This window comes from Protomyctophum bolini (assembly GCF_963924005.1).
Source record: "Protomyctophum bolini genome assembly, chromosome: 12".
In the NCBI taxonomy this organism is placed as follows: Eukaryota; Metazoa; Chordata; class Actinopteri; order Myctophiformes; family Myctophidae; genus Protomyctophum; species Protomyctophum bolini.
In genome coordinates, this window is record NC_137873.1 from 40266035 (window position 1) to 40291229 (window position 25195).

Sequence of the window (25195 nt, forward strand, 5' to 3'; positions counted from 1 at the left end):
AACGATAGCAAAAACTTCATCTCGCCCATTCAGTATAACCATTCTAAAATTGTACATTGACTACTACAAACAAACCAGCCCTTGGACATGTTCGTGTTGCTATATAGGAGTTTTACTGAACAATTTGGCATACCGTATGTTTAATAGCTATGGCCATAAAACTCTACAGTGACCCTACTCTACTGGTTGTGCTGCATCACATGCAACATATAGCCTACACTGTGGCAGATACATTCTCAACTCTCCACCAGGAAACCATACATCTGTGCTGCCTTGAACTTCAATTACGCAACACTGTTTAATGTTGCCTTTAATTATATTTAGTTGCACCTCACAGATAATGTGTGTCTGTGTACTCCTAATGCATATCAAATTGGGAGTCTTTGAAATAATAGTGGTTGTGAATCTGTATTCTGTAATAGCCTACATCTATGATGATTTTTAACCACATATTGATCACATTTAGTTAAATATAGGGTTCCTGTCCTGTCCCACACATATCTGTAAAATTAACATAATGATACTTGGAAGCTCTTGGCAAAAGTAAAGTGTAAAGAACATAAAAATGTGATATGTTTTGTGCAAATTATATATCCTACTAAATTAACCACGAATCAGCCTAATAGTATAAGCTTGAAGTTATTTAATTTAGTATACCTCAATTAGGCTACATGTGATGGGCCCTGACTTTACACAATATGGGCATACTATGCATGTGCACGGTACTGATCAAGCCACTCAAGTATCTAATGTGACATCACAGATTCCCAGCTCACATTGCATGCTTGTCAAACCGGTGTTGACGCCTGTAGGAGTGTCACCGGCACTATTGAAACTGGCCAAGCGAAAACACCTGTTTAACCAACGCAACATACCGCCCTGCGCCCTCGGTGTGTGGAGGGTTTGGAAGTTTGGTTGCTGTTTTACGCGCAGGTTAATGCTGTCAAATCATAAAGTTAACAAATCCTAGTCGAGAGCAGCACACATGGAAGTTTGTCAACATCGCGCATAGAGAGAAACGACAAACGACTTGACCTCATACGGAGCTTCGTTTGTTTATTTTAACTTTTTAATAAAACAAAGACGGTGGGAGGATGGAGACGAACGGAATCACCAACATTAACAAAAATGGTAAGAGAACCACGAGACAATTGCTGTGTGTGCTAGTGTGATTAATTAATATGCTCGCATGAGTCGACGCATCATAGGTCGCAATTAAATCTGGCAGTGGGATTACTACTTGGATATTTAATTCCCCGGTTGTCGCTTCAATGTTTATACAGCTAGCTTGTAAATCAGTTCTTTTCGGCAAGCATGCACACACACCTTTGCAATGGCATAGGCCTATATATTAAACTCCAGTCAATCCATTTGTGATCTCATACTTTATGACTAAACTGAATAGGCTAATCGTTTTTGCCATTATGTCGTTAATAAATCTCCCCGCCAAAGGCTGTTTATCAGGGTTTTTTTCTTTTCTCTTCCCCTCTATGTCGTAACCGCTCTGTTGTGTAGGCTAGCCTACACTGGCAGAACAAGACCATTGGTTCATGTATAGGAATTTATTTATTTTGTTTTGTGCCAAAAGGTGTGGCCCCCTTTTCATCCACATTCCGTCCTTCTGCAAACGGGCTACTAGCCTATAACCTATTTGTAGACTATGGGTTAGGTCCTATAGCCTACTCATGTCTAGTCTACAAATAGGCTACTAGTACTGAGAGTCCACACATGGCCAGTTTGGCCACACATTCCCAAAATTTTGGAATTCCAATATATTCCTCTATAAAGTTCTGACAGTATACGAAACCCTTTTATGGTGTATGTGTAACATATGGAATTACAGTTAGTGGGTTAGTGCTCCGGGGGATTAATAGTTGTCATGCAAGTACAACAGGTGTAATTTACATATATATACATTAGAAGGCACACAAGTTATAGCTTCCGATTCCTCTCTAGGCTATAGCCTTAAGTGACACATAATCTCATCAGTTAAAAGAAGAAGAAAAACTAAAATACCTTAAACTGAAGTCATCAGACTTTCAGTTTGTTAATTCATTAATTAAGTATAGGCATAATGACTAGTATATATTTAGCATTGTATTGCAGAATTTGCAGTCTTCTTGATTCGAGAAAATAAATAAATAAGCACAATTACATGAAGATGCTATTTTTGGTTGGATTTTAGGCTATACATTTATAAGGTTTTACTGTAGGCCTGTATATGTTAACTAGAGCAATTATGCTTCTTGGCAATAACCTTTTATACTGTTGGAAAGCCTGTTTATTTCACTTTTAAGTGGTGGTCCATTAAGGAACACATACAGCTCAGATGAACATGATGGTTGCACGCATGAAATCTTCCTACTATATACTAACTATCGTATATATACTATAGACTAACTACAGTATAGTAGCCTATAGACTAACTATCTATAGCCTAACTATTAGTTAGGCTATGGATTTCATGGGTTCCGTGCAACCATGTAAGCCTTGCCGAGCCATGAGGCCCAGGAGCCTATCTCCTGTTTCTGTAGCATGAGGCAGCTTGATGTACAAGTACACCCCCTGGACATGACGCTAGTATGTCACAGGGAGGCACTGGGTCCCAGCAGGGGAGAGGCACTGGGTCCCATTTTTAGAGTCTTTGGTATGACCCGGCCGGGGATTGAACCCCAACCTCCCAGTCTCAGGGCGGACACTCTAACCACAAGGCCACTGAGCTGGTGCAACCACCTCATTTATACCCATATAGGCTACCTGGCCCTGGGGGTATAGGACTACTATACATACATACATACCACTACCATGGGATCCCACTCTTAACAGACCTCCAGGCCATTACGGGGCCATTCCATGATCTTATCTGAGAGACAGGCCTTCATGGTCCCATACACCTGCTGGCCTGGGTCCCTTCTGAGAGGCCCCGTATGGGACCCCCTGGCCTCTGTGAGTCCGGGTCCCCATTATGATATCAATCATTATGAACACACACACACACACACACACACACACACACACACACACACACACACACACACACACACACACACACACACTTTAAGGCTGTGTATTATTAGGCTACAATTTCGTTGTATTATTATATATTTTGTTGAGTAGGCCTATACATCAGGTTTTATACCGCAACAGGCTATGTTATGGATTGTGTTGTCAGTTACTGGGAAGTCTGATGATGTCAAGAACTTCCACAGGGAGTTGGAATTTCAAGGGAATTAAAGTCAAAGTGTTTAAAGCTACCGGATTGATCTTTTAGGAAATGTGCACCATGGGAAAGGAATTATAGCTCCGTACGACTAGATTAGAATATGTCAGTTAAATTACTGTTAAGGGCTTGCTTTAATTCACCTCAAATTATCAAATTAAACAAAGCCCTAAGCCTTAACTGTCAATATTTTCCGGCTATATTTCCCCCCACACCACACCCATATCCCCCCCACACAACACAACAGTGGTCCCCACTCTTAGTCAGGGTGGTGGTGGTCCCTGACCCTGGTTCATAATCAGTTGAAAACCCCTCTCTAAATTGCACGTACGGCTTTACATAATATCACCACTAGATGGAACCCTTGTACAAATCAATCTCAAAACAATACTGAGTGTAGACAGTCATGATGCGGGTTTGATTTGGGGAAGTTTAATATACTCTAAGAGTTTAACGGGGGTGTAAATTAATGTATCATGAAAAACAATTACATCAGGTTAGACCAAAGTTTATGCTAATTCTCATTTAGATAATCTAATCCAATTTGTGAGAAGACCTCAATATACCTCGATCTGCGCTGCGGGTCAATATAAAAGATTCCGTTTAATATGGGCGCATGATTCTGTCAATGTCATGCCTATTGCTAAAAAGTGTCTATAAATTGAATTGATTATCGATTGGGAATCGGGATATTGGCAGACGTATCAGACAGTCAGTCAGCTGTTGTTTTACCAGTGACAAACTGCAAACAGATGTGCGCGAAACTATGTGGCTGTACTTTGACTTGAGTTGTACACGCCCTTCTAATCTACAGTAGCCTACAGCAGACGTCGGTCCAGACTCCATTCATATGGTGACTGTCTAGCTACCAGTGTTTTTAATTTAGCCACGTTATTGTAGCATAAAAAGATACAGACTGTGTCAATCAGACAATATGCAATGCTTAACAACAAGAGAGCCAGAGCGCAGCAGATCGGAGGAGAAACTAGATCGTGCGCGGAGCCAGCGCCAGACTCGTGTGAACGTGCAGCGTTTGGGTAAGTCATCATAACGGGATATAATGATCCACACAACGGGATCTGAACGGGACTAAATGTGCGCAAAGCCTGTATCTGTTGCTGTTGTTCCACTCTAGTTTCAGAGTCAGACTACAGTGACTTACTGACTACTACAAGTAGCCACGCTTACTGCCACAAACAACCATTGATTAGCCATGACGTTGAAGATTCCCCCAGGAAGCAAAATCACAATAAACATCTTGATACAGGAAACGGGTTGTTTGCACTGATCTAAACGGCTCCAGCAATTAAAGCTCAACTAAACTGCTCAGTGTCACGATGGGAGACACTACAGGACAGCCCTCCCCTCACCCTGCCACTGAGCAGTTTAGTTGATAAATACATAACTTATAATCAGTTCCCTAAACTAAATATCACAACAAGAAACTGTATGTGTTGTCTTGTCTGTCTCACAGTGTGCCCTGACTGTCATACTGGGAAGTAGGGACAGACAGACAGACAGACAGACAGACAGACAGACACTGTCACACACACACTGTCACACAGCTCTGCTGCTGGCCCCCAGACCCCAGGGTAATGGGTATGGTCGCCCCTTTTCCATCTCAGCTGTAAATAACAAAAATTATTCATAATTCATACAAAAGGTATTATCATATTAATTTATCATTGTTAAGTTCACTCTGTATATCCACGGGCATAATGGCATGATGATTCCATTACGAAACATGGGCTACATGGAAGAAATGTGTTTAATAAAACGAAATTAACTGCTAGAAGGTCCTAAATTAATAGAAAAGTACCACCATATAATAACTCGTTAAAATACAGGAGCGTAGAGTAGACCTGCCCCATCCTATTCAGCTATGCAGAGTTAAGTGACAGAAATTTAATTTAATTTATTCTCTTTTTTTCCTCTTCATTCCTAAGCCAATAATGCTGCTGCTCTGACGAAACTCTGTCTAATCAGCACAACTGATGATATTTCTAATGTCATCGTGATTAATTAAATCTTCTATTAATGGTGCGGTCATGCATCATTTCAGCACTGCTGGAGAGTCTATTTCAACCAATTGCTTGGTCAAAGAACTACCAGTAGTAATAATATAAAAAAATCATTCCCCTTTTGTCTTTTTTTGGGGGGGCGATTCTTCTGCGTACCACCAGCGGGGGGTTAGTTCTCCACTAGCCCTGAAACATGACTGCCATGATGATTATCATGACAGTCATGACGTAACTTCACCCTATTTTTGGCACTCGCCAAATATAAACATTCAGATTTCAAATATAAAGTACTCACATTTTCTCCCACGGGTGTTAGTTAGTAGCAGCCCAAACGCTAGCACTGCTGCATCCCGCGTTGTTTAATAAAAAGCATTTTTGTCCGAGCGCCCCGGCTACTTTTTTCAAACGGGGTTCGTTTGGGAAATCCACAGTTGCACACCGGGAGCGCACTCGCCTATTAGTCTGTATTGGCAGGGCGGTCAGAGTACCTATATCGAACACACCGAGTGCCACCCTCCTCCCGACCGATAGGGGCGCGTAGTTGAAAGCCAATGGGAAAATAACAGCTCGGATAAAAATGCTTTTTATTAAACAACGCGGGATGCAGAAATTCTAATCGCTGGATCTGCTACTAACTAACACCCGTGAGACAAAATGTGAGTACTTTATATTTGAAATCTGAATGTTTATATATACGGAAAACTTGTAAATGCAGCAAGTGCCAAAAATAGGGTGAAGTTTCGTCATGACTCTCGTATGAATACGAGAGTCATGAATCATGGCTAGTTCTCCACCTAACATCAGGGGCAGGGCAGAGGCAGTCGGGGTGCAGTGCATTGTTTCTTTGACTGCGGCCCACAGGATCAGGGGTGGTCGCAGTCCCTTTGCCAGCAGTCGAACAGATCAGCGGGCTGGTCAGCCAGTTTGTTTTTAAAGCGACTTTCCGTCACTCTGGGTGTAAGTAGCCTTGCCGAGTCATGAGGCCCATAGGGCAGGAGCCTATCTCCTGTTTCTGTAGCGAGAGGCAGCTTGATGTACAAGTTCACCCCCTGGACATGACAGTAGTATGTCGCAGGGACTTATACCCCCAATCCAACCCTTGATGCTGAGTGTCAAGCAGGGAGGCATTGGGTCCCATTTTTACAGTCTTTGGTATGACCCGGCCGGAGATTGAACCCCAACCTCCCAGTCTCAGGGCGGACACTCTAACCACAAGGCCAGCTCTCTGGGTGTGTAGAGGGGTAATTCTCCTTGGGGCTCTCTGGGTGTGTAGAGGGGTAATTCTCCTTGGGGCTCTCTGGGTGTGTAGAGGGGTAATTCTCCTTGGGGCTCTCTGGGTGTGTAGAGGGGTAATTCTCCTTGGGGCTCTCTGGGTGTGTAGAGGGGTAATTCTCCTTGGGGCTCTCTGGGTGTGTAGAGGGGTGTGTCGGGCAGGGTCCCTGTGATGATGATGAGGCTTGGCACCGAACACCGTTCACCTGAATTTCCCTCTGGGGATCAATAAAAGTTTATTATTAATTTGCATGATTCTCTACTTTGCGAGTGCTGTACTGAATTATAAACTGCTGAGCAAGCATCGTTAATAGATTGGGATGTATGCAACTGGACAACTGGACAAGTTGTTAAGTAGTAGCTTAAATAGTGTGTGCACTGAGGAACTGTATGTTATGGAAAAACTAACATTCATACTCCAAGGACTACAAGAGGATAAGTTCTATAAAAAGTGGGATCTCTTCTCTCAGCCTAACGATAATGCAAGAGGATTTCAATGAATGTATCTTGTAATATGAAAAAAAAAAGAGAAAATAGTGTGTGCACACAGTCACCACAACTGTGCCAAAAATGCAAACGGATGTGCTGTTTTCTCAACTTCGCTGCCAAGAAAGGAGTGTATGTGGCTGAACTCTTGAGTAGACTTATATACGCCCTTCCATACAGAGATCGGTCCATACGTAATAGTCTTACTAGTCTTTTACCCATCTTAAACTGTAGAATAAGTCAATATGCATTTCTTAAAAAGAGAATCAGAGCACAGCAGATCAGAGGAATTACTATACCGTGCACGAATCCGAACCGAGAACATGAATGAGAAGCTCATAGGTAAGTCATTCGCCGTATACACAAACGGTACTATTCAACAGGATGGCATTATCAGATGTTGGCAAATAGAGCTTTCACCTGCTGTGTTATACTGTCTCGACGAAGTGTGGTAGGCTACTCTTATGAAAGAGTATGAAAATATATGCTAATATAGAGGCCTCATAAGCAGATTTCTTGTCTTATTTCACACGAGTAATTCCTTGTCTTTTTTTCCTTTCCTTTCTATTCATGGTTTCTCACAGGCATGGAAGGAGATGCAGACCTCCAGTTTCTTCTGTCAGGGGGAGACCTCCTCAAGGTTCGCTCCTCGTCCTGGAAGAAGACCCGCTTCTACAAACTACAAGAAGACTGCAAGACCATGTGGCACGAATCGAAGAAGACCTTTAAGTCGAACCAGACCTGTGAGTGGTGCTGCCGCCCCAGCATTCCAGCTACATGTGTGTGACCACCGTAACCCGCTGCCGAATAATGTGGTGTTGTGGTGGATCAGGTCTCACATTCTCACATCTCACATAGCTGTCTTTTCTATAGAGTATAGATAATACAGTTATATGATATCAGCCCGCTGAGATTCAACAACTTTACTCTTAATTAAAAACGCCTAATACTTAAGGTTTTGGGACATTTAGGCTGTTTATAATTCCCATGCAGTACAATTAACAGACATCGGACTGGTTTATTGGCAGTTATATATATATATATATATATATATATATATATATATATATATATATATATTATTTTTTTTGAGAACATTTCGTTTATTTCTTAAGTCTTCATAATATTGCATCAGGCTGCATGTTGGTGCTAAACTACTGCAGGTGTGGTTAGACAGAAGTCAAATAACAAGATTAGATATGGAGCAAGGAAACGTCTAAGCACTTTTGAACGAACCAATAGAAAGGTGTCTCATGAGGCATTCACAATTAACCCTCGACTGTTTTTGTTAGTATTTGTCAGGCCTATACTGTATGTCTGTTTGTATTCTTAAACGAGTTATGATCTTATCATGTTGATGCACCATGAAGTGTAGTTCTTCACATTTCACATTTTGTGTCACGCCATTACACAAATCTCTGGGGCCTCAAGTGGCTTATTGCTTAATTACCCGGTCTGAAACAGAGATTTGTGTAATGGCGTGACACAAAATGTGAACGGTAACCAGCCAATCAGAATGAAGTATTGGGACTACCCGTTTTAGAAACTGAACTTTAGCCTAATTGTCTCCGTTCCATACAGTCTCCCTGGACGACATCTCGGCCGTGCGGCCCGGCCGTCAGACGGAGGGGCTGAAGAAGAACACGGAGGAGCAGGTGGAGGGACGCTGCTTCTCCATCGTCTTCAAGAGCCGACGCAAGAACCTGGACCTCATCGCCAGCTCCGAGGAGGAGGCCAAGCAGTGGATCAACAGCCTGGAGAAGATGATCGCCGCCATGACCAACCTCAGCAGTCAGCAGAAGACCGAACAGTATCCTCCCTCACCACGATAGATATAATAATAATAATATAATAATATAATGCTGGACACAAAACATCTGCACATGTTTTGTGTAGATGTTTTGGCAAGCGTCTACGTTTTGGACATTTTAGGCATTTAGTAGATGCCCCTTAACTCATTCTCAGGGCGGGAACCCCTTTTGGTGTTTTAAACATTATGTTATAATTTAGCTATTGGAAAATAGCAGATCTACAAGCTCGTAGCGCGCCACTCGGTCTGCTATTTTTGAAAAGTCATGAAAATGTGGCACAAATCTTTGAATATATATTTCAGAGCGAAATATTTTAACTAAAATATTGTATTCTGAGGGGCCCCTGGAACTACATATTTTGAGATGGAGGTCCGTGGCCCAATAGAGATAATTCTGGGGGTCCTTGACATGAAAAAGGTTGAGTACCACTGACCTATTAGAAACTGAAAAAATGTTAGGATCTAGAAGCCTTTTTTTTTATCGACCTCAGTCCAAAATGGGTTAATAGAATGACTTGGCAGTACTAGTAGAATCCAAAGTTAACTAATTGCATATGTGGCACATTTCATGTGAGAATATTTCCTCCTTACATTACAAATACTTCAGTTGGATCTTCAACTGCATGAGAAAAGCAGACAAGAACAGCGACGACAAGTTGAGTCAGAAAGAGATGAAAGACCTCCTGCATCTAATCAACGTGGAGGTGGATGACAGCTACGCAGAAATGATCTTTGAGGTGAAGAAGCTTTATCAGTGAATGTTTATTTTTTAAATCAACAGTGTCACTGAACTGTTGACAGTCTGATGTAAGAAAATGTAAGAAAGCACGTGACAATGTGTCGCAAGTAGCAAAAACACTAGTTTAACCAAACATTTGCATATTCCACCAATACAGCAATGTGACAAATCCAAATCTGGCTTCCTGGCCGGAGAAGAGATAGAACACTTCTATGACCTGCTGACTCACCGAGAGGAGATTGACACCATTTACGGGGAGTACGCCAACACCACCGGCTACATGAGCGCTCAGAACCTGCTGCAGTTCCTGCTCAACGAACAGAGAGAGGACGCCACGCTGGCAGACGCACACAAACTCATCGAGAAGTACGAGCTCGATGAAAAAGGTAATAATGATAAACTAATGGGTTGTTTTTTTGCAAATGAGTACTTTGGTACTTATTTGTTTGAGTTACTCTACTTGTTTGTTTGTTTGACAGAAAACATAATTACACGTCAATAAGATGAATGAGATGCTTGCCTTGACTATAGACAATTGAATTTCTTCACCTGTTTTCCATTTCTTAATTTAGTTTTTTTTTAATCTCTTCACAATCCTCAGCCAAAGGCAAGAACCTGCTTAGCAAAGATGGCTTCCTGCTGTACCTGCACCAGCCAGAGGGCCTGATTCTCCAGCCCGCGCACAGTGAGGTGTACCAGGACATGAGTCAGCCCCTCAATCACTACTTCATCTCCTCCTCGCACAACACCTACCTGCTGGAGGACCAGCTCAAAGGCCCCAGCAGTACAGAGGCCTATGTCAGGTAAACACACCCATTCTGACCTGAGATCCTGACAGTTTTCTGAAAAAGCTATGTTTCTATGTCAGTGGTTCTTCGATTTTTTCATGTCAAGGACCCCAAACATGATATGTAATAGTCCACCGACCCCCCCATCTGAAAATATGTTGTTCCAGGAACCCCTCAGAAGCAAAGATTTGAGTTAAAAGCGTTAAGAATATACATTCAAAGATTTGTGCCACATTTTCACAGATCTACAAGCACGTACTAGCACTCGGTGCCGCGCTGTGAGCTTGTAGATTCAATAGCTAAAGTATAACATAATGCTTGTGTCCTTTCAGGGCACTTCTCAAGGGCTGTCGCTGCGTGGAGCTGGACTGTTGGGATGGATCAGACGATGAGCCGGTCATTTACCACGGTTACACTCTGACCTCCAAGATCCTCTTCAGAGACGCCATCAAGGCCATCAAGGACTACGCCTTCGAGGTGCGTGTGTGTGTGTGTGTGTTGTTACTATGAAAACCTGCATTTCCCGTGTTGTGTCACGCCTCCATATATGGTCACGCCACGTGACATCACACAACATCACGCCTCATGACACACTCCATATATGTCTATCTCCATATGTCGATCTGACATCATCAATATGTCAATCTGACATCTGTCACTCACTGCTTCTCAACTGTGGCATATTAAGAAGCTCTGTTGCCCTTTATAGGGCGAGGTCGCTTCTCGCCATCAGGGCGTCTTGCTGACAGAATAGATCAAATGTAGCAGTACTGTCCAGGCGGGGAGACCCCCTGTTTGCTCTGGGTTTACTGGGTGTATTTTCTCCCCTCCTAGACGTCTGACTACCCTCTGATCATCTCCCTGGAGAACCACTGCAGTGTGGAGCAGCAGAAAGTCATGGCCAGACACATGAGCTCCATCCTGGGCGTGGCTCTGCTCACCCAGCCCCTGGGCGACACTGACACTATGCCCACTGGCTTCCCCTCCGCTGAGGTGTGTATCTGTTGTTGACAGATGTTCTTGAGAAAAACTATAATTCATGCACATTGCAGAGAAGTTTCCTCAAGAAACAAAGCCCCTTTGACTGTGTTTGTGTGTGTGTACTCATACCTCAGGATCTGAAAGGCAGATTCCTGGTCAAAGGGAAGAGGTTGGCTAAACTGGAACTCAGCTTCGCTCCGGCGGTCCCACTCGAAGAAGAGGCCGATGTGACGGAAGAGGAAGAGTCAAACGATGAAGAAGAAGAAGCAGCAGCAGAAGAACAGAAAGAGGAACAGAAAAAGAAGGTAGGCTAACATCAGAGGCCAGTGGAACCAATGTGTACGGTTGTTTCCCCCCTGGTGACAAAGCTTCAATTAGGCTTTAACCTTCACTTCCATTGTGCTGTACCTTCTAGAAGGCAAAGAAGCTCAAGCTAGCAAAAGAGCTCTCCGACATGGTGGTCTACTGCAAGAGTGTCCACTTCCACGGCTTCGAGGACGCCCAGGACAACCTGGGTTTCTACGAGATGTCCTCCTTCAAAGAGGGAAAAGCGCTAAAGCTGGCAGAAGAGTCAGGTGAGGATCTGTGACTGACCGTCACTGGTCGCAACTCGCAAAACAAGAATGCTTTGCTGCTCCATTTAGACTGTATTTCACCTCGGCTTCACTGAACTTACAGTAGTCCCATAATGCTTTAAGGGTGTCAATAAATTACCTTGTGAATGAATAAATAGGTAAACTTACAAAGACAAAGAGGCTAAAAGCCCCTAAAACTTGTGTCACAGTGTTCTGTGTCCACTGTCAGTGTCCAGTCCATGTACTCCATGATATTTAAGATATCACTGCACTATTGCTGAAACTTTAAATCACTTCTGGGCTAAACGGGCTCACGCACGAAGGACACAAATGCCTGGGCAAGTGTGTACATTTGAACACATGCACGTCCCTTGAAGCTAACTAAAAAGTCACATTTTCACCTTCATGTTGTCATCTGGTGAGTGTTTCTTGAGTGATCCTTTATGAACGGGTTCCTCATAAAGAAGTATGTCGTAGAAGCTTTGACAAAGTTGTAAGACATCTTCTCTTTTCTGTTTCCTCCAGCTAACGGCTACATCCATCACAATGTGGACAAGTTGAGCCGAATCTACCCGGCAGGCTCCAGGACCGACTCCTCCAACTACAACCCGGTGCCCCTGTGGAATTCCGGCTGTCAAATCGGTACTTGATCTCTTTAAAAAAATAACCAAGACTGAGAAGGGAATGTCCAACTCGTATAGTGTTAGTAGTGCAGTACTATTAAAAAGTGATCAACGGAACACTCACCCACTTTTCCTTTTCTTCTTTGTTGTAGTCGCGTTGAACTTCCAGACGTCGTGTACAGACATGGACCTGAACCAGGGCAGGTTCCTGGTAAACGGGAAAACGGGCTACGTCCTCAAGCCCTCGTACCTCAGGGACCCGAGCACTGAATTTGACCCCATCACCCTGACCCGAGGACCGTGGCTGAAGAGGAAGACCCTCCATGTCATGGTGAGATAGAAGTAATACTAGTCCAAGACCCTCCATGTCATGGTGAGATAGAAGTAATACTAGTCCAAGCATCTGGAGAAATACACATGTTGGATTGAATTTGAATCTTTGGTGAAATGGTGACGAAGCCAATCAGATTCGTCTGGAACCAGGCTATAACCAACCAGTGCCTAGTAAGTATGCAAATAAGGGGAGGGACATTGCAGGAAAACCAAATCTAACACCGAGGGGGACGACACTAATATCCACGCAGTGATATTAGTATCGCTAGGCGAGGCCAAGTATTCATTCCGTTGGTTCAGTAACCAAACATATCACTCGGGGTGCGGCGTAGTCTGCCAATAGAGGGTATGCGCGTGACATCATCGTACCTGGAAGTTATGCGGGAACGCCCACTGAGTGGCAAAAAACTACTTTCTGGCCTTGTTGACACTGACAGCCCATTCATCCAAAGAGAAAAGTCCTGTCTGATTGCATTAAACAACGTCAAACTCACCAACATTGCAGCTGAACGAAAAGCTTGAATTATCCTCTTTATCCTGTTTCATGAAAATCCACTATAGAAACGTTATGAGCTACTTTCTGTCAAATGCTCTGTATTTGATTATTTTGTGTCAGAGGTTGGAAGTGCTTGTTTTCATTCAATAACACAACATTTTGCTGCCTCCTGCATTGTGTGACATTTAGAAACAGGTGGTACGCAGGTCGGTTGAGTGATTTCCAACGAGCGCTTCCAGACTCCAACACTCCATCCATGCTGCTCAATGTTTTGCCACTCAGTCTAGATGAGGGGGGCGTGTCCTGATGGGAAAATCATGCCTGTGCATATACTCTCTATTCTGGTTTAAAGCTGCAAATTGTCACTCTATGCTCCTCAGCAACGTGACAAAACAAATCACTGGCTGGAAAACCAGGCTAGCGGTTTGTTACCATTTCTGCATTTCTTTTCAATGAGAACGCTTGGTTTTCATTGAAAAGCAGAGGCAGAATCAAAGTCCAATTTGAGAGGCTGCACAACAATACTTTCACCCACCGCTTCACACCTGTAATCATGTCTGCTCCTCGACATGAACATGTTTGAGAAGCTCTGCTTCATCAGAACTATATGAATAATGACGTGTTTCTCTCTTTTACCAGATTATATCGGGCCAGCAGTTGCCCAAAGTCAACATGAAGAAGACCTCCATTGTGGATCCTCTGGTCAGAGTGCAGGTCTTTGGCGTCCCGGCCGATGTGGCTGAGAAAGACACGCAGCACGTCACCAACAACGGTATAGCTAACCTGGCAACCGCTGTCACTCGTCATAACCGCCATTTAAATTGTTGCAGCTTGAAAGTGATACATAGTTTGTTAAAATAAGTGTTTTAACAATTCCCATAGTAACCCATATAGAATGTAGAAGGGAGTTCCAACCGCGCCTCTAGCCTATAGCAGGCCAGTCTGGTGCGTCTCGGAAGCAGGACAGATAACATGCGGACAAGAAGGCACTGGAGCAACTCAGACGATTTCGATGTGTAAGTTACATCTTCGTCAGGACCTGACGAAGATCTAACTTACACATCGAAACGTTGTCACTTTTTATTTGCACCCCGTTATAACAAACCAAGGGCCTAAATCATCTGAGCTGCTCCAGTGCCTTCTTGTTTGCATAACCATATAGAATGTTTGTTCAAAAAACGGGTTCTCTCCCGTTCTTTTGGGAACAGAAAATACAGTTTCAGCTCGGGATACCGATTTCATCCAATCGGGAGCGAGAACTCGTACAGGACAACAACCTCCCCAAGGTGACCGGCTACAGGCTGACCAGACCTGAGCTTGCGTCGTTCCCAATTAGTCACGAGAGTCGCCTTCATGTTGAACGGGACTATGCAGAAACGAATAGTTTTCATAATCCTCACGGGGGCCCTGGCCCTCCGGCCCCCACAGACTCTACGTCACTGGGACTATGCATGGCAGGGGTGTCCTTTTCCCTGAGTCGAGCCTGAGCTGACCGCATACCTCCTGGCTTGCATACCTCCAGTGGCATTCATGAAATGCATGCCACTGGCTGCTTCTTTCTATATAGAGCTTCAACTTAAAACTTAGTTTTACGATCATACGGCGTACTGCATAATGTCCTCTTTTTTTACACTGACATTCATGTCCGTCTATCTTGTTCTGGTCTTGTTTGTTTCTATAGGTTTCAGCCCATCATGGAATGAAAACTTTGAATTCGACGTGCACGTGCCAGAGTTGGCCCTGGTGCGTTTTGTCATCGAGGACTACGATGCTGCATCTGATAACGAGTTTGTCGCTCAATACACATTACCCTTCAGCAGCTTACAAATGGGTGAGTTCAGGAATTTGGCCATTAGACATGGTATTTTAATCAAATAGGAACTTAATATAAATCAAAACTACATTTCTCAAATTGATTTCAAGATTTTGCATTTCTTAAGTCATTTCTTACTAGTAATCGTGGTCGACATCAGACCCCCTAATCTGGGGGTCAGTCTCTACCGAGTTTACTCTGTATAGTTGAACATACAGTGCCACTACACACACACACACACACACACACACACACACACACACACACACACACACACACACACACACACACACACACACACACACACACACACTCTCTCTCACACTGTACAAAGAGTCCTTCATGTCTAGTTGTTGTCTGAAACTAGTGATCCACTATGTGAGTCAAATCTCGTTTTGTTTGTTTTTCCTCTTGGCCCATACAGGATACAGACAAGTGCCTCTGCTCAACAAAAATGGAGACATTCTTCCCTCAGCTGGACTCTTTGTACATATCATGGTCATTGACGCTGAATAAGATGTTTTCAGTTCGCTGTCCCTCTGTGTGGCCAAGATACCACCACCACCACCACCACCACCAGTATACTACAAGAAACCTGGTGCTGTAATTCATTTTTAAATGTAAACTTTACTTTTATTTTTTATGGAAAGGATTCATAGTTAATTTATTAGAATTTATTCAGAGAGGCAGGAGAACTGCACTATCCTCAAGCTTATGACAATGACAGTTGCCGACAACCGAAGTTCTCCGACTGCAGTTGGAGTTGGGTTTGTTTTTGTTTTTTTTGGGTTGGGAGCAGATATACACTACACACACTATTTCATACACTTTATAATGCTGCATGATATTAATCATACGGCATTACACTACAGGGACTGCATTGTACAAAACACATGTTCTAATTGGTTTATAATTCTAGCTGCATTGGTATTGAAATATCTTTGAGGTTGTACTGCAATTTTTAAGCTGCTTGTCCTGCATTTCTAGTCAGTATTGCATTATCTGTCTGTTTTAAATATTGTTACTCAAGTTGCCATTTAATACATAGTATGGAAAAACACAAGGCAGCATACAATAGACAAGAGGTATGTATGTGCTCAGTTTTTAGCTGTGTTCATCAGCAATGATTCACATTTAATGAGATATTTTCTGATTGTACTTCTTGATATTAACGTTTTGTAAAATCCACGGTCTGATAAAAAGAAAAATGTTGAAACCTCTGAATACCTCTTGTTTTGTTTTTTAACATTTAAATTTCTTTACATTTGATGGTATAGCAGGGTATGGCAAACCTGTGTATGGTACCATAGATTTAAGGGCTGCCTGGCATGGGCATTTCAGTTTCGTTTCCTTTATTTTAACCATCCTGAAGCACAGCAAAGACTCCTACACAGCATTTATGCTGCATGCAGTCAATACTTGGGTCTGGGCTACGTTTGAGCAAATTATTTCAATCAATGGGGCGTGGAATGGACGTTATCAGCCTGTGGCACTGTTGAGGTGTATTATGGAAGCTCTAGTTTGCTTTGATAACAGCCGTAAGTAGTTCATTTGTATTGTTCAGTCTTATGTATCAAGCCTTTCTCTTGACAATACAACCTAGATTCTCTGTGGGGTTCGGTTCAGGCCAGTTGGCTGGTCAGTTAAGCACAGTAATACCAGGGTCAGTACACAAATTACTAGTAGTTTTGGCTCTGTGGGCAGGTGCCAAATCCAGCTGGAAAGTAAAAATCGGCACCTCTATAAAGCTTGTCAACATACTGAAGCACAAAGTGCTCTAAAACATCCTGATAGGTGTCTGTGTTGACTCTGGACTTGATACAACAGTGGACCAACACCAGCAGATATATTTAATTGTTTCATCATAAATGCATACATGAATAATGTGGAGCAGGCCAGGGCCAGGCCCACCCAAAACCTCAGGTCTGGCTTCTCGCCAATGACATGGCAACCCAAATTGTCACCGACTGACTGACTGTCAAGAGGAAGGCGTGAGACATAAGACTGAACAATACCATTTAATTTACGGCTGTTATCAAAGCAAACCTGAGCTCAACAGTGCCACAGGCTGCTCACCTCCATGCCACACCCCATTGATACAATGGGATACTTTGTTCAAAAGTAGCCCAGACCAAGTATTAACTGCATGCAATAATATACTTTTCAGATGGTTGACATTTCTGGATTAAAACATTAAACAACTTTCTTTTAGTGCTCCTGTGAAATCTTGAGATAGGATTTAGATTTTCACGAGCTGTAGCCTATGCCATTAAGATTAAAACAAAGGTTTTAAATAATTCACTTTAGTTTATGCACAATTAATCGAGATTATGAAAGTTTCACTTTTTGAATTAAATTAAGGACATTTACAAGATATTCTAAATTTTCGAGAAGGAGCTGTATGTGGGTGTGAGTTTGTATGTTAAGGGAAAGGAACAGGGAACCAAATTATATTTTTATGGCTGTTTTCTTTAATTTTGCACCGACTACCCATACTTTCCTATCTAGGACAATAAAGTTATTTACCTTACTTGACATCAAATAAAATCAGTAGCTTATGACCTTTGGATAGTCCACACCTTAGACACACACACACTCCATCTGTCTAATGTCATAGCTGTCAGCGCTGCACACAATGGGTGCTTTTAGAGAAATGAGTGGGTAAGGAGATCTGTCAGACATTTTCTAGCAGTTCAGACTAAGAATCAACACAAACTGATGCAAGGTGAGAAAGATCTCTTCATAAAAAGGTGCTTTTATTGTGACATGTCTGGAAGGAAATATGCAGCAAAATCTTGAATAACTCTGTAAAGATAAACTGCAAACAGGGCACAGTAACATCCCTCTCATGTCATTTATAGTCCTTAGCAGGTACACAGCGAGAAGGATTCATGAAACTAATAACCGTGTAAGCCATGGTGCAATGACCAGCGAACATCTGTAGCCGATATACAAGTTCAGATTCACACAGTCACATTGTGGTGCATTCTTGCGCTTGTAGATTATCCATTTCTGAAGAAAAATACAAAATAAATAACAGATTTTGAAGATTTGCCCCCAAAAATAGGGACGCAAGAGTGAATGTGGTTAATAATCACACCAGCCTAGTGACGATCCTTTGGCCACAAAACAATAATTCACTACATGCATACAGTACAAAGCATTTATTATGGTTGAAAGAGAGCAGAGAAAGAAAGTGAAACTGGGATGAAAACCTGAAGTCTGCATTTACAGTAAACAAGAGAGAACCAACAGAAAAGAAACGTTATGGAGAATAACTGCAATATGCATGAAGACTCAAACACTTCGGTGTTAAAGTCACTAAGTCTGATTATGAGTGTGGGGGGGGGGGGGGGGGGGGGTGGAGTAAAGGCTCATACATAGTCTGGATTTTCGGTGGTTAGGTGACCGAACTACAACATGACGTCACAAGCCGCCACCGCACCAGCCCTTTTCTCTGTTTTTACTCACCACCGCTCAACGTTATTTCAGCTCCGGTGGTCACCTCACCACCGGAGCGGTGGTCACCTCACCACCGGAGAGGTGGTCACCTCACCACCGGAGCGGTGGTCACCTCACCACCGGAAATCCAGGCCTTAAAAAGAACACCTCAAACTGATCCGGTTAGGGGAAACAGACACGTACTGCAACAGGTCAAGTGGTCAGCATGGGACATATGGGCACCTTGATGTAAAATGGGATATTATGTTATCCAAAATGTTAAAAGCTTTAATATTTGAAAAATGGTCTTAAGTAAAGGAAAGTACACATGGTCATTATATGCTTTAAAACATTTGACAATTAAGGTCCAACATTTCTACGATTGCTACAAATTGCTACAAAACCTGTATATCCATGTGTGTCATTTTGGGGCATAAAGTTGAAGGATAAAATTAAGTCTGATAATGAGGTATTGTGCAAGTTCACATCATGTATACATTACATTACTTAAGACTATTTGTCACATATTGTTTTAACATTTTGGACAAAATACCCAATTTTACATGAAGGTGCCCAGATGTCCAAGGTGCACACTTTGACCCGTGTCCACACATACACGTATACAAAAGCGTGCGCACGCACAGACACACCTAACAGGAAAGATGAGACCTGAATGAAAATTTCATTTTTGTTTTTGTAAGATTTTCATTTTTTTTATCAAAAAGTTCAGCGAGAGGGACGTTACTGAGCTGAAAGAAAGAAAAAAAACACCAATCGGATACAATGGGTAATATGCAACTTTTCAAAACCAAATACTGACAAAGGTAACTAGAAAAATATCACAACAATACAAACAATGTCTTCAGAGAAAGGTTGTCAGAGAGGTTGAGAAGAGCAGGCCAAACACTTCTTATAAAAATGACATTGCATCAATTCCGTCACCATGAGATTAACGCTCACCCAAAAACAAATCTTTTTTTAAAACATGTACGTTATGTACTGTACGACGTCTGCCAAAGAAACAAACTAATTATGCATGAAAAGGAGCAGCAACATTATGTCTAAAAGAGCATCTTTGGAAGCATTCTTCCATGGAGCAATAATATTAGGGCCTCTTTTTCTTTAGCTTCGTGATAATCAAGAACAATAAAGCATGGAAAGTTCGCTGGACAACTTCCTAAAAGGACTGGAGCCAAGCAGACTTTGTTTCATTACTTAATCACAAAGCCACAGCCAAAAACCCTCTAGTGGTCATTTTACTGTGTGTACAAATGATGGAACATGGATATCCATTAGGGCTGTGAATCTTTGGCTGTCCCACCATTCGATTCAGATTCTTGGGGTCACGATTCGATTCAAAATCGAAAAGATTCAAAAGATTTTCTTTTTTCCAGATTCAAAACGATTCTCTATTCAAAATGATTCTCGATTTAATACATAGGATTTCATCACAATCTACTCCAGTCTTGAACTGAAGTGACTACACTACAGTAACTTGAGAATGACTGAAGACATGTCTACTCCAGTAGACTCCAGTCTTGAACTGAAGTGACTACAGTAACTTGAAAATTACCGAAGACATGATGTTTACTGTGATTAGCGTAAGCTTACATTTCATATCACAAGCACCATGTAGTTTTTTGGAAATTATTAATCCATTTTGAATCGTTCATAATGGGAATCGCGTTTTTCTAATTCGAATAGATTTTTTTTTTACACTCCTAATATCTATGCAGCTCCGAGTGAACATTTGTACAACAAAAGTAAACTTTAGTGTTCTGCACTGGATCCTATAGGGTTTGTAAGAATAGGAGGTTCTGCACTGGATCCTATAGCGTTGTAAGAATAGGATGTCGCCACAGGCAGTAATAAGGCATCATTGCCGTGATGAGGTGACATTCGGTCTGTACGCAGCGTGGTGCCCAACCGGGGCTGGCCCACACCGTTTCATTCACCAAACACCGCCAATTAACTCGCTGAAAAGGGGCCAGCCCTAGTTTGAACCAAACCTGTATAGCTAGCTAGGCATTATGAAGTGCTCCAGACTCCTAAAAGGAAAAACTCAGTACTGGGAATCTCCCCATGATCCGAACAAAAGGTTATTGCCATGGTAACTAATGCTGCAGCACTGTGCGTGCCCCTCTCAACATAATGACGCCTAATTTATGCTTCATTGTATGGCCGCCGGTGCCGCGCAGTGAAAATGGCAGATCTACGAGACCACTGCGCGTCGCATCAAAGACGTGGTGAGCTCGTAGACAGGCTGTTTTTCGGCATGCGACACCGACGTACTGTACAGCAAATTATAAATCAGGCTTTAGGCACTGAGGTGAAGAGCAGATAGGAGAGACTAGTACATGTTCCACTGGTATTACACTGGACTGGCCGAGGCCAGGTCATCGCTGTGAGGGTGTGTGAAATCAGAAACTCAGTCCATTACTATGCTATTCTGTAGACTAAAATCAATTATAATTGAAAAACTAAAACATGGCACTCTATCCATTTAAGCTGTAAGATTCCACGCCATTTGAATCAACGAAAGGGATACCTTTGCAACCGTGTACAATGAACGAGTGACATTTGGAGGGAGATCACCCCCAACAGGTGAGATGACCACAACCTGCAACACTTGTAAAAGTGGCCGGCGAGAAAATGCTTTGCATACTGGCTAAAACAAGGATGAATAAAGAATTAGGACCTAGTCACATGAAAAAGAAGGCTTAATTTGATATCTAAAATCATAAAAACCCAACCCATACATTTCAATTACATTATACCTCTAATGAAAGCTTTTAAAAATAAGACTTTTTGGGGGCTGAATTACATCAAAAATGTTGGGACTAAAAACTGAAACTGAAAGAAAACTGAAAGATCTAATTTGGCATATAATAACATGAACAAAATAAATGGCACAATTTTATCAAATTTTAAATTATATCACAGATATGTACTTACTTGCAACGGGGGGGGGGCCAAACTTACACAATTGCAAACATATTCCTTTGCTTACACTAGTCTATGTATAATGAATTCTGGCTAAAGAAATAAAATAAAATAAAACACTTCTAAAATGGCACAAGCAAAACTGAAGAAAGAAAAACCCCAATGGAGACGTCGTGTACCCAGCATTTGATGGAAGAAAAAAAAAGATAAAATTAAACAGCCTTTCGATAAAGAGACCTCTGTGTGTGTTTTCACTTTAAAGCATACGATTTTGAAAAGTCTGAATCTGAAGTAGTCCAGAAATATGCCATGTACAAAAGTTCTCTCCGTTTAAAAACAACATTCACACAAAGGCACTTCATTCAGTATGAGAACAAACAGAAGAGTCACAGTCCTTTTCCACTACCAGAAAACTGCCTGCATAGCAACAATACCAGGAACTAAATCTTCTCACTTTTGTGTTTAAAAATCACAAAAGAAATTTCAAACAGGGAAAGAAATGTTGGGTTTATATATATATATATATTTTGGTTTTTAAAATAAGCACTTCACCAAATAGTAAAACATTTTTTTTTGTTAGTTTTTTTTGTTTTTTTTTGCGGGGGGGGGAGGAGGGGGAAATAAAGTAGAGCTCATTCCTCTTTGCATTTTGTCCCCCAAAATATTGCAACGCTCTGTACATTATTTCTGTCCGGTCGGTGCGGGGTGATTTAATTTATTCCTTTTTTTTTTGGTGAAACACAGTGACAGTGCTCCTGGGATATGGAGTGCCTTCTCTTCCCTCCTCTCCACTCCACCACTGTGGTCCGAAGGCAACCAGTCACCGGGCGTTCGGTGTATGCGTGTGTGCGTGTGTGCGTGGGGGGGGGGGGGGGGTGATACTTGGAAGGACGTTTCCACAGTGAGACTCCAAGACGCTGGAGGTTGAGGGAGGTTCTGCCTGAGTCCGAGAGACGTGGTGCGGTCGTTAAGAGGGGAGCGGAGAGCGATGTGTGAGGAGAGAGAGAGAACAGAGAGAGGCCACGGATTAGCAGCGGTGCTGCGGCTGCGTTCACTGCTACCTGCCTCTGAGGTTCTGCAGGACGCCGTAGACCTCTTCCTCCTTGCTCAGTCCCTCAAAGAAAGGCAGCAGGTCCAGGAGCTCCGTGTCATTCATGTCGTCGAACCAGGACTGCACGGGGACCTACGTAACGGGGTCAGAGTGTCAATGATCTATACCGGGTTAAGTAACGGCTTCGGTAAGACCTTCATCACCAGCATTGACGACACACCATATTCAAGTGTCGTCGAGTAATAATCGTTACAGCCTAAAAGGGCCTTGCAAACGGGTCGAGATAAAACACGCCTATAGTTCATTTTCATTGAGACCTGTGTTTTTGCACTGAGAAGTCACGGTGCAACAACGCAAGCGTATTCACGTGGGCGCGGTCCCGTGAATTTGTTGCACGCGTGCTCGTTTCGCGACTCACCAGACCTGGATTCGGTTTAGTTTTTTTTTCTTTTCGCTTGCGTTGTCGCGCCCCTCTTGAGCAGACCTGTAGCAGACCTGTCGTTGATCCAGGCATCAACGTGTGCATTCCTCGCTCGCTGTTTGCAAGGCCCTTAAGATTCAAGATTCAAGACTTTATTGCCATGTCAACAGAGTCGATTGGAATTTGTTTCAGTGCACTAAAAACAGACGCACAAAAAGACACATATTCACATCACGTAATCAGACAGTAGAACAAGATACAAAAGTACAATCATCATATGAGGGGGACCAATAAATAAGAAGAATGCAAAACGTTACAACTCATGTTGAATAAATAAATAGCAATTCATCGCAGTTCATCGTTTTACAAATTTTTACAAATGACTAATCTCACCTGACGTCATCTATACACATTTTCTCAGTAAACTTACAGCATTTTCGGGGTGGAAAATGTAGGAGGCCGGCGAGTTGTCAACGATGATGACGTTGTTGAGTTCTCTTCCCAGCCGACTGAGGTCTTTGACGTAGTTCCCTCTGTGGAAAACGCAGGATTCTCGGAAAAGCCGGGCCCGGAACACCCCCCACTGGTCCAGCAGGTCGGCCACGGGGTCAGCGTACTGTTAGGGTCCACACGTTATAGACTTATTATGTAGACACGTACTTGATACTACCCGAATAGCCATGATGTCATACTATGGTCCACTATGAACAAACTGGAGATGTCCCGATACTGTATCGGTATCGGATCGGCCCTTATTTGTCATATCGGGTCATATCGGTGAATATGCCAGTCTAACCACAGATCTGACACAGGGGTAAGGGGTTGACACTATGCCAGTCTAACCACAGATCTGACAGAGGTAAGGAAGGGGTTGACACTAGGGCAGGAAAATAAAATGTTGGGACATGTGGAGTTTGCTTTGGAGTTGCCCAAACTGCAAGTGCGCATTTGAGTGAGGAGTCTGCTATAAATACAACACGAGATATAGCTATAAAGACAACATGAGATCACGACACTGGTATCGGACCGGAAGCGAAAAAAGTGTATCGGGACATCCCTAGAACAAACAATGCTTAGATTTATCATGGCGCATGATATCAATTATAACAAATGCAACATGTTTGAACACTTAACTAGCTAGGTAGCTATCAAAACAATGTGCACGCAAACTAAAAACTACACAGGAGGAAGAGCACAGTTGATTGCAATATCATTGACCTAGAAGCAAAAATGCCGTGGGAACTAACAACTACATAACAGGACATCACTTACTGCTAGCAAATAGCTCACAGGACATCACTTACTGCTAGCCTCTAGCTCACATGGCAGTCTTCAAAATATTGGAGGGCTTTAACATGACTACGGTTTCTCTTCAGTCCGACTTACCCATTTTATCTGGGGCTACTATGAAAAAGACATGGTCGTGCGCCAGAACAGAAGGAAGTTGTGACATGTTAGCGTTGCAAGACCACCAGACAGACCATAAACAAAATGTTACCCATTATGGCTGACACGGTGACCAGCGGCGTGTAGCCCAGTGTTGTTTTTGGCAGCATCTTAGTCACCCGGAATGTTTTAGCGTTAGTCTAGTTTTAGTTGACTAAATATCATACGATTTTAGTCGACTAAATCTACAGGTGATTTAGTCGACTAAAATGTATTTGGTGGGCCTTGATGCCGTCGTAATGACTGTTTTTACATAAAATAGCCGATCTACAAGCTTGTGCTTTGTAGATCTGCTATTTTCAGCATGCAACCAATTATTGTAAAATGACTTATACTGGATCTCTTGTCCACTAGTCCCTTCCTAACATTTTAGTCTAGTTTTTATTTGTTGACGAAATTGTCAATATATTTAGTCTTAGTTTCAGTCATTATAGCTTAGTTTTCATTTAGTTTCCATTTAGTTATCAGTGGAAAAAGGTAGTTGCGAAATTGCGGAAGACTTGAACAAACCTTGGCGAGGCTAGCCGTGAAGAGCACACATTCAAACAGCTCGCCCATCTTCTGAAGAAACTCGTCCACGAGGGTCTCTTCAGCACATACACCTGGAGCAACGCAACAGGGTTTAGCGTGGGACTTCAGGAAGCATAGTGTTATCAGCATAGACATTAGAGACCAGTGGTTCTCAACCCGTTTTCCTTTTCTTACATCTGATAAACAGATGCACACAGGTGCATCC

At 42.6% G+C, this 25195-nt stretch overlaps 2 protein-coding genes across 4 annotated transcripts in view; one reads left to right on the forward strand and one right to left on the reverse strand.

Moving 5' to 3' along the window:
- The first annotated feature begins 886 nt into the window (after positions 1-886).
- Positions 887-16381, forward strand: LOC308324866 (1-phosphatidylinositol 4,5-bisphosphate phosphodiesterase delta-1-like). 3 transcript variants are annotated; one of them, XM_080777193.1, is made up of 15 exons: positions 887-1131; positions 7584-7742; positions 8581-8809; positions 9417-9546; positions 9706-9934; positions 10150-10351; positions 10669-10813; positions 11171-11329; positions 11452-11622; positions 11733-11892; positions 12418-12534; positions 12668-12846; positions 13984-14116; positions 15026-15175; positions 15582-16381. In XM_080777193.1, exons 1-15 carry the CDS (start codon positions 1095-1097, stop codon positions 15671-15673), a joined length of 2292 nt encoding a protein of 763 aa, XP_080633319.1. In that variant the 5' UTR covers positions 887-1094; the 3' UTR covers positions 15674-16381. The 3 variants fall into 3 exon arrangements, with proteins under 3 accessions (XP_080633319.1, XP_080633320.1, XP_080633321.1); XM_080777194.1 differs by having other exon boundaries at positions 11736-11892; XM_080777195.1 differs by lacking the exons at positions 13984-14116; positions 15026-15175; positions 15582-16381 and adding an exon at positions 12925-13029 and having other exon boundaries at positions 12668-12882.
- A 1492-nt stretch (positions 16382-17873) lies between these two features.
- Positions 17874-25195, reverse strand: part of LOC308324895 (CTD small phosphatase-like protein) — a 29159-nt gene continuing 21837 nt past the window's right edge. The window contains 4 exon segments of the mRNA XM_080777240.1: positions 17874-22724; positions 23444-23629; positions 24970-25040; positions 25043-25061. Coding sequence (XP_080633366.1) covers positions 22599-22724; positions 23444-23629; positions 24970-25040; positions 25043-25061 — 402 coding nt within the window. The 3' untranslated portion in view covers positions 17874-22598.

What these genes read in the sequence shown, in the direction of transcription:
- LOC308324866 (XM_080777193.1), top strand. Translation starts at nt 1,095, where the DNA reads ATGGAGACGAACGGAATCACCAACATTAACAAAAATG. An exon ending in AAGAGGAACAGAAAAAGAAG is followed by an intron (nt 11,623 to 11,732) that starts GTAGGCTAACAT and finishes TGTACCTTCTAG; the next exon opens with AAGGCAAAGAAGCTCAAGCT. An exon ending in GGAAGACCCTCCATGTCATG is followed by an intron (nt 12,847 to 13,983) that starts GTGAGATAGAAG and finishes CTCTTTTACCAG; the next exon opens with ATTATATCGGGCCAGCAGTT.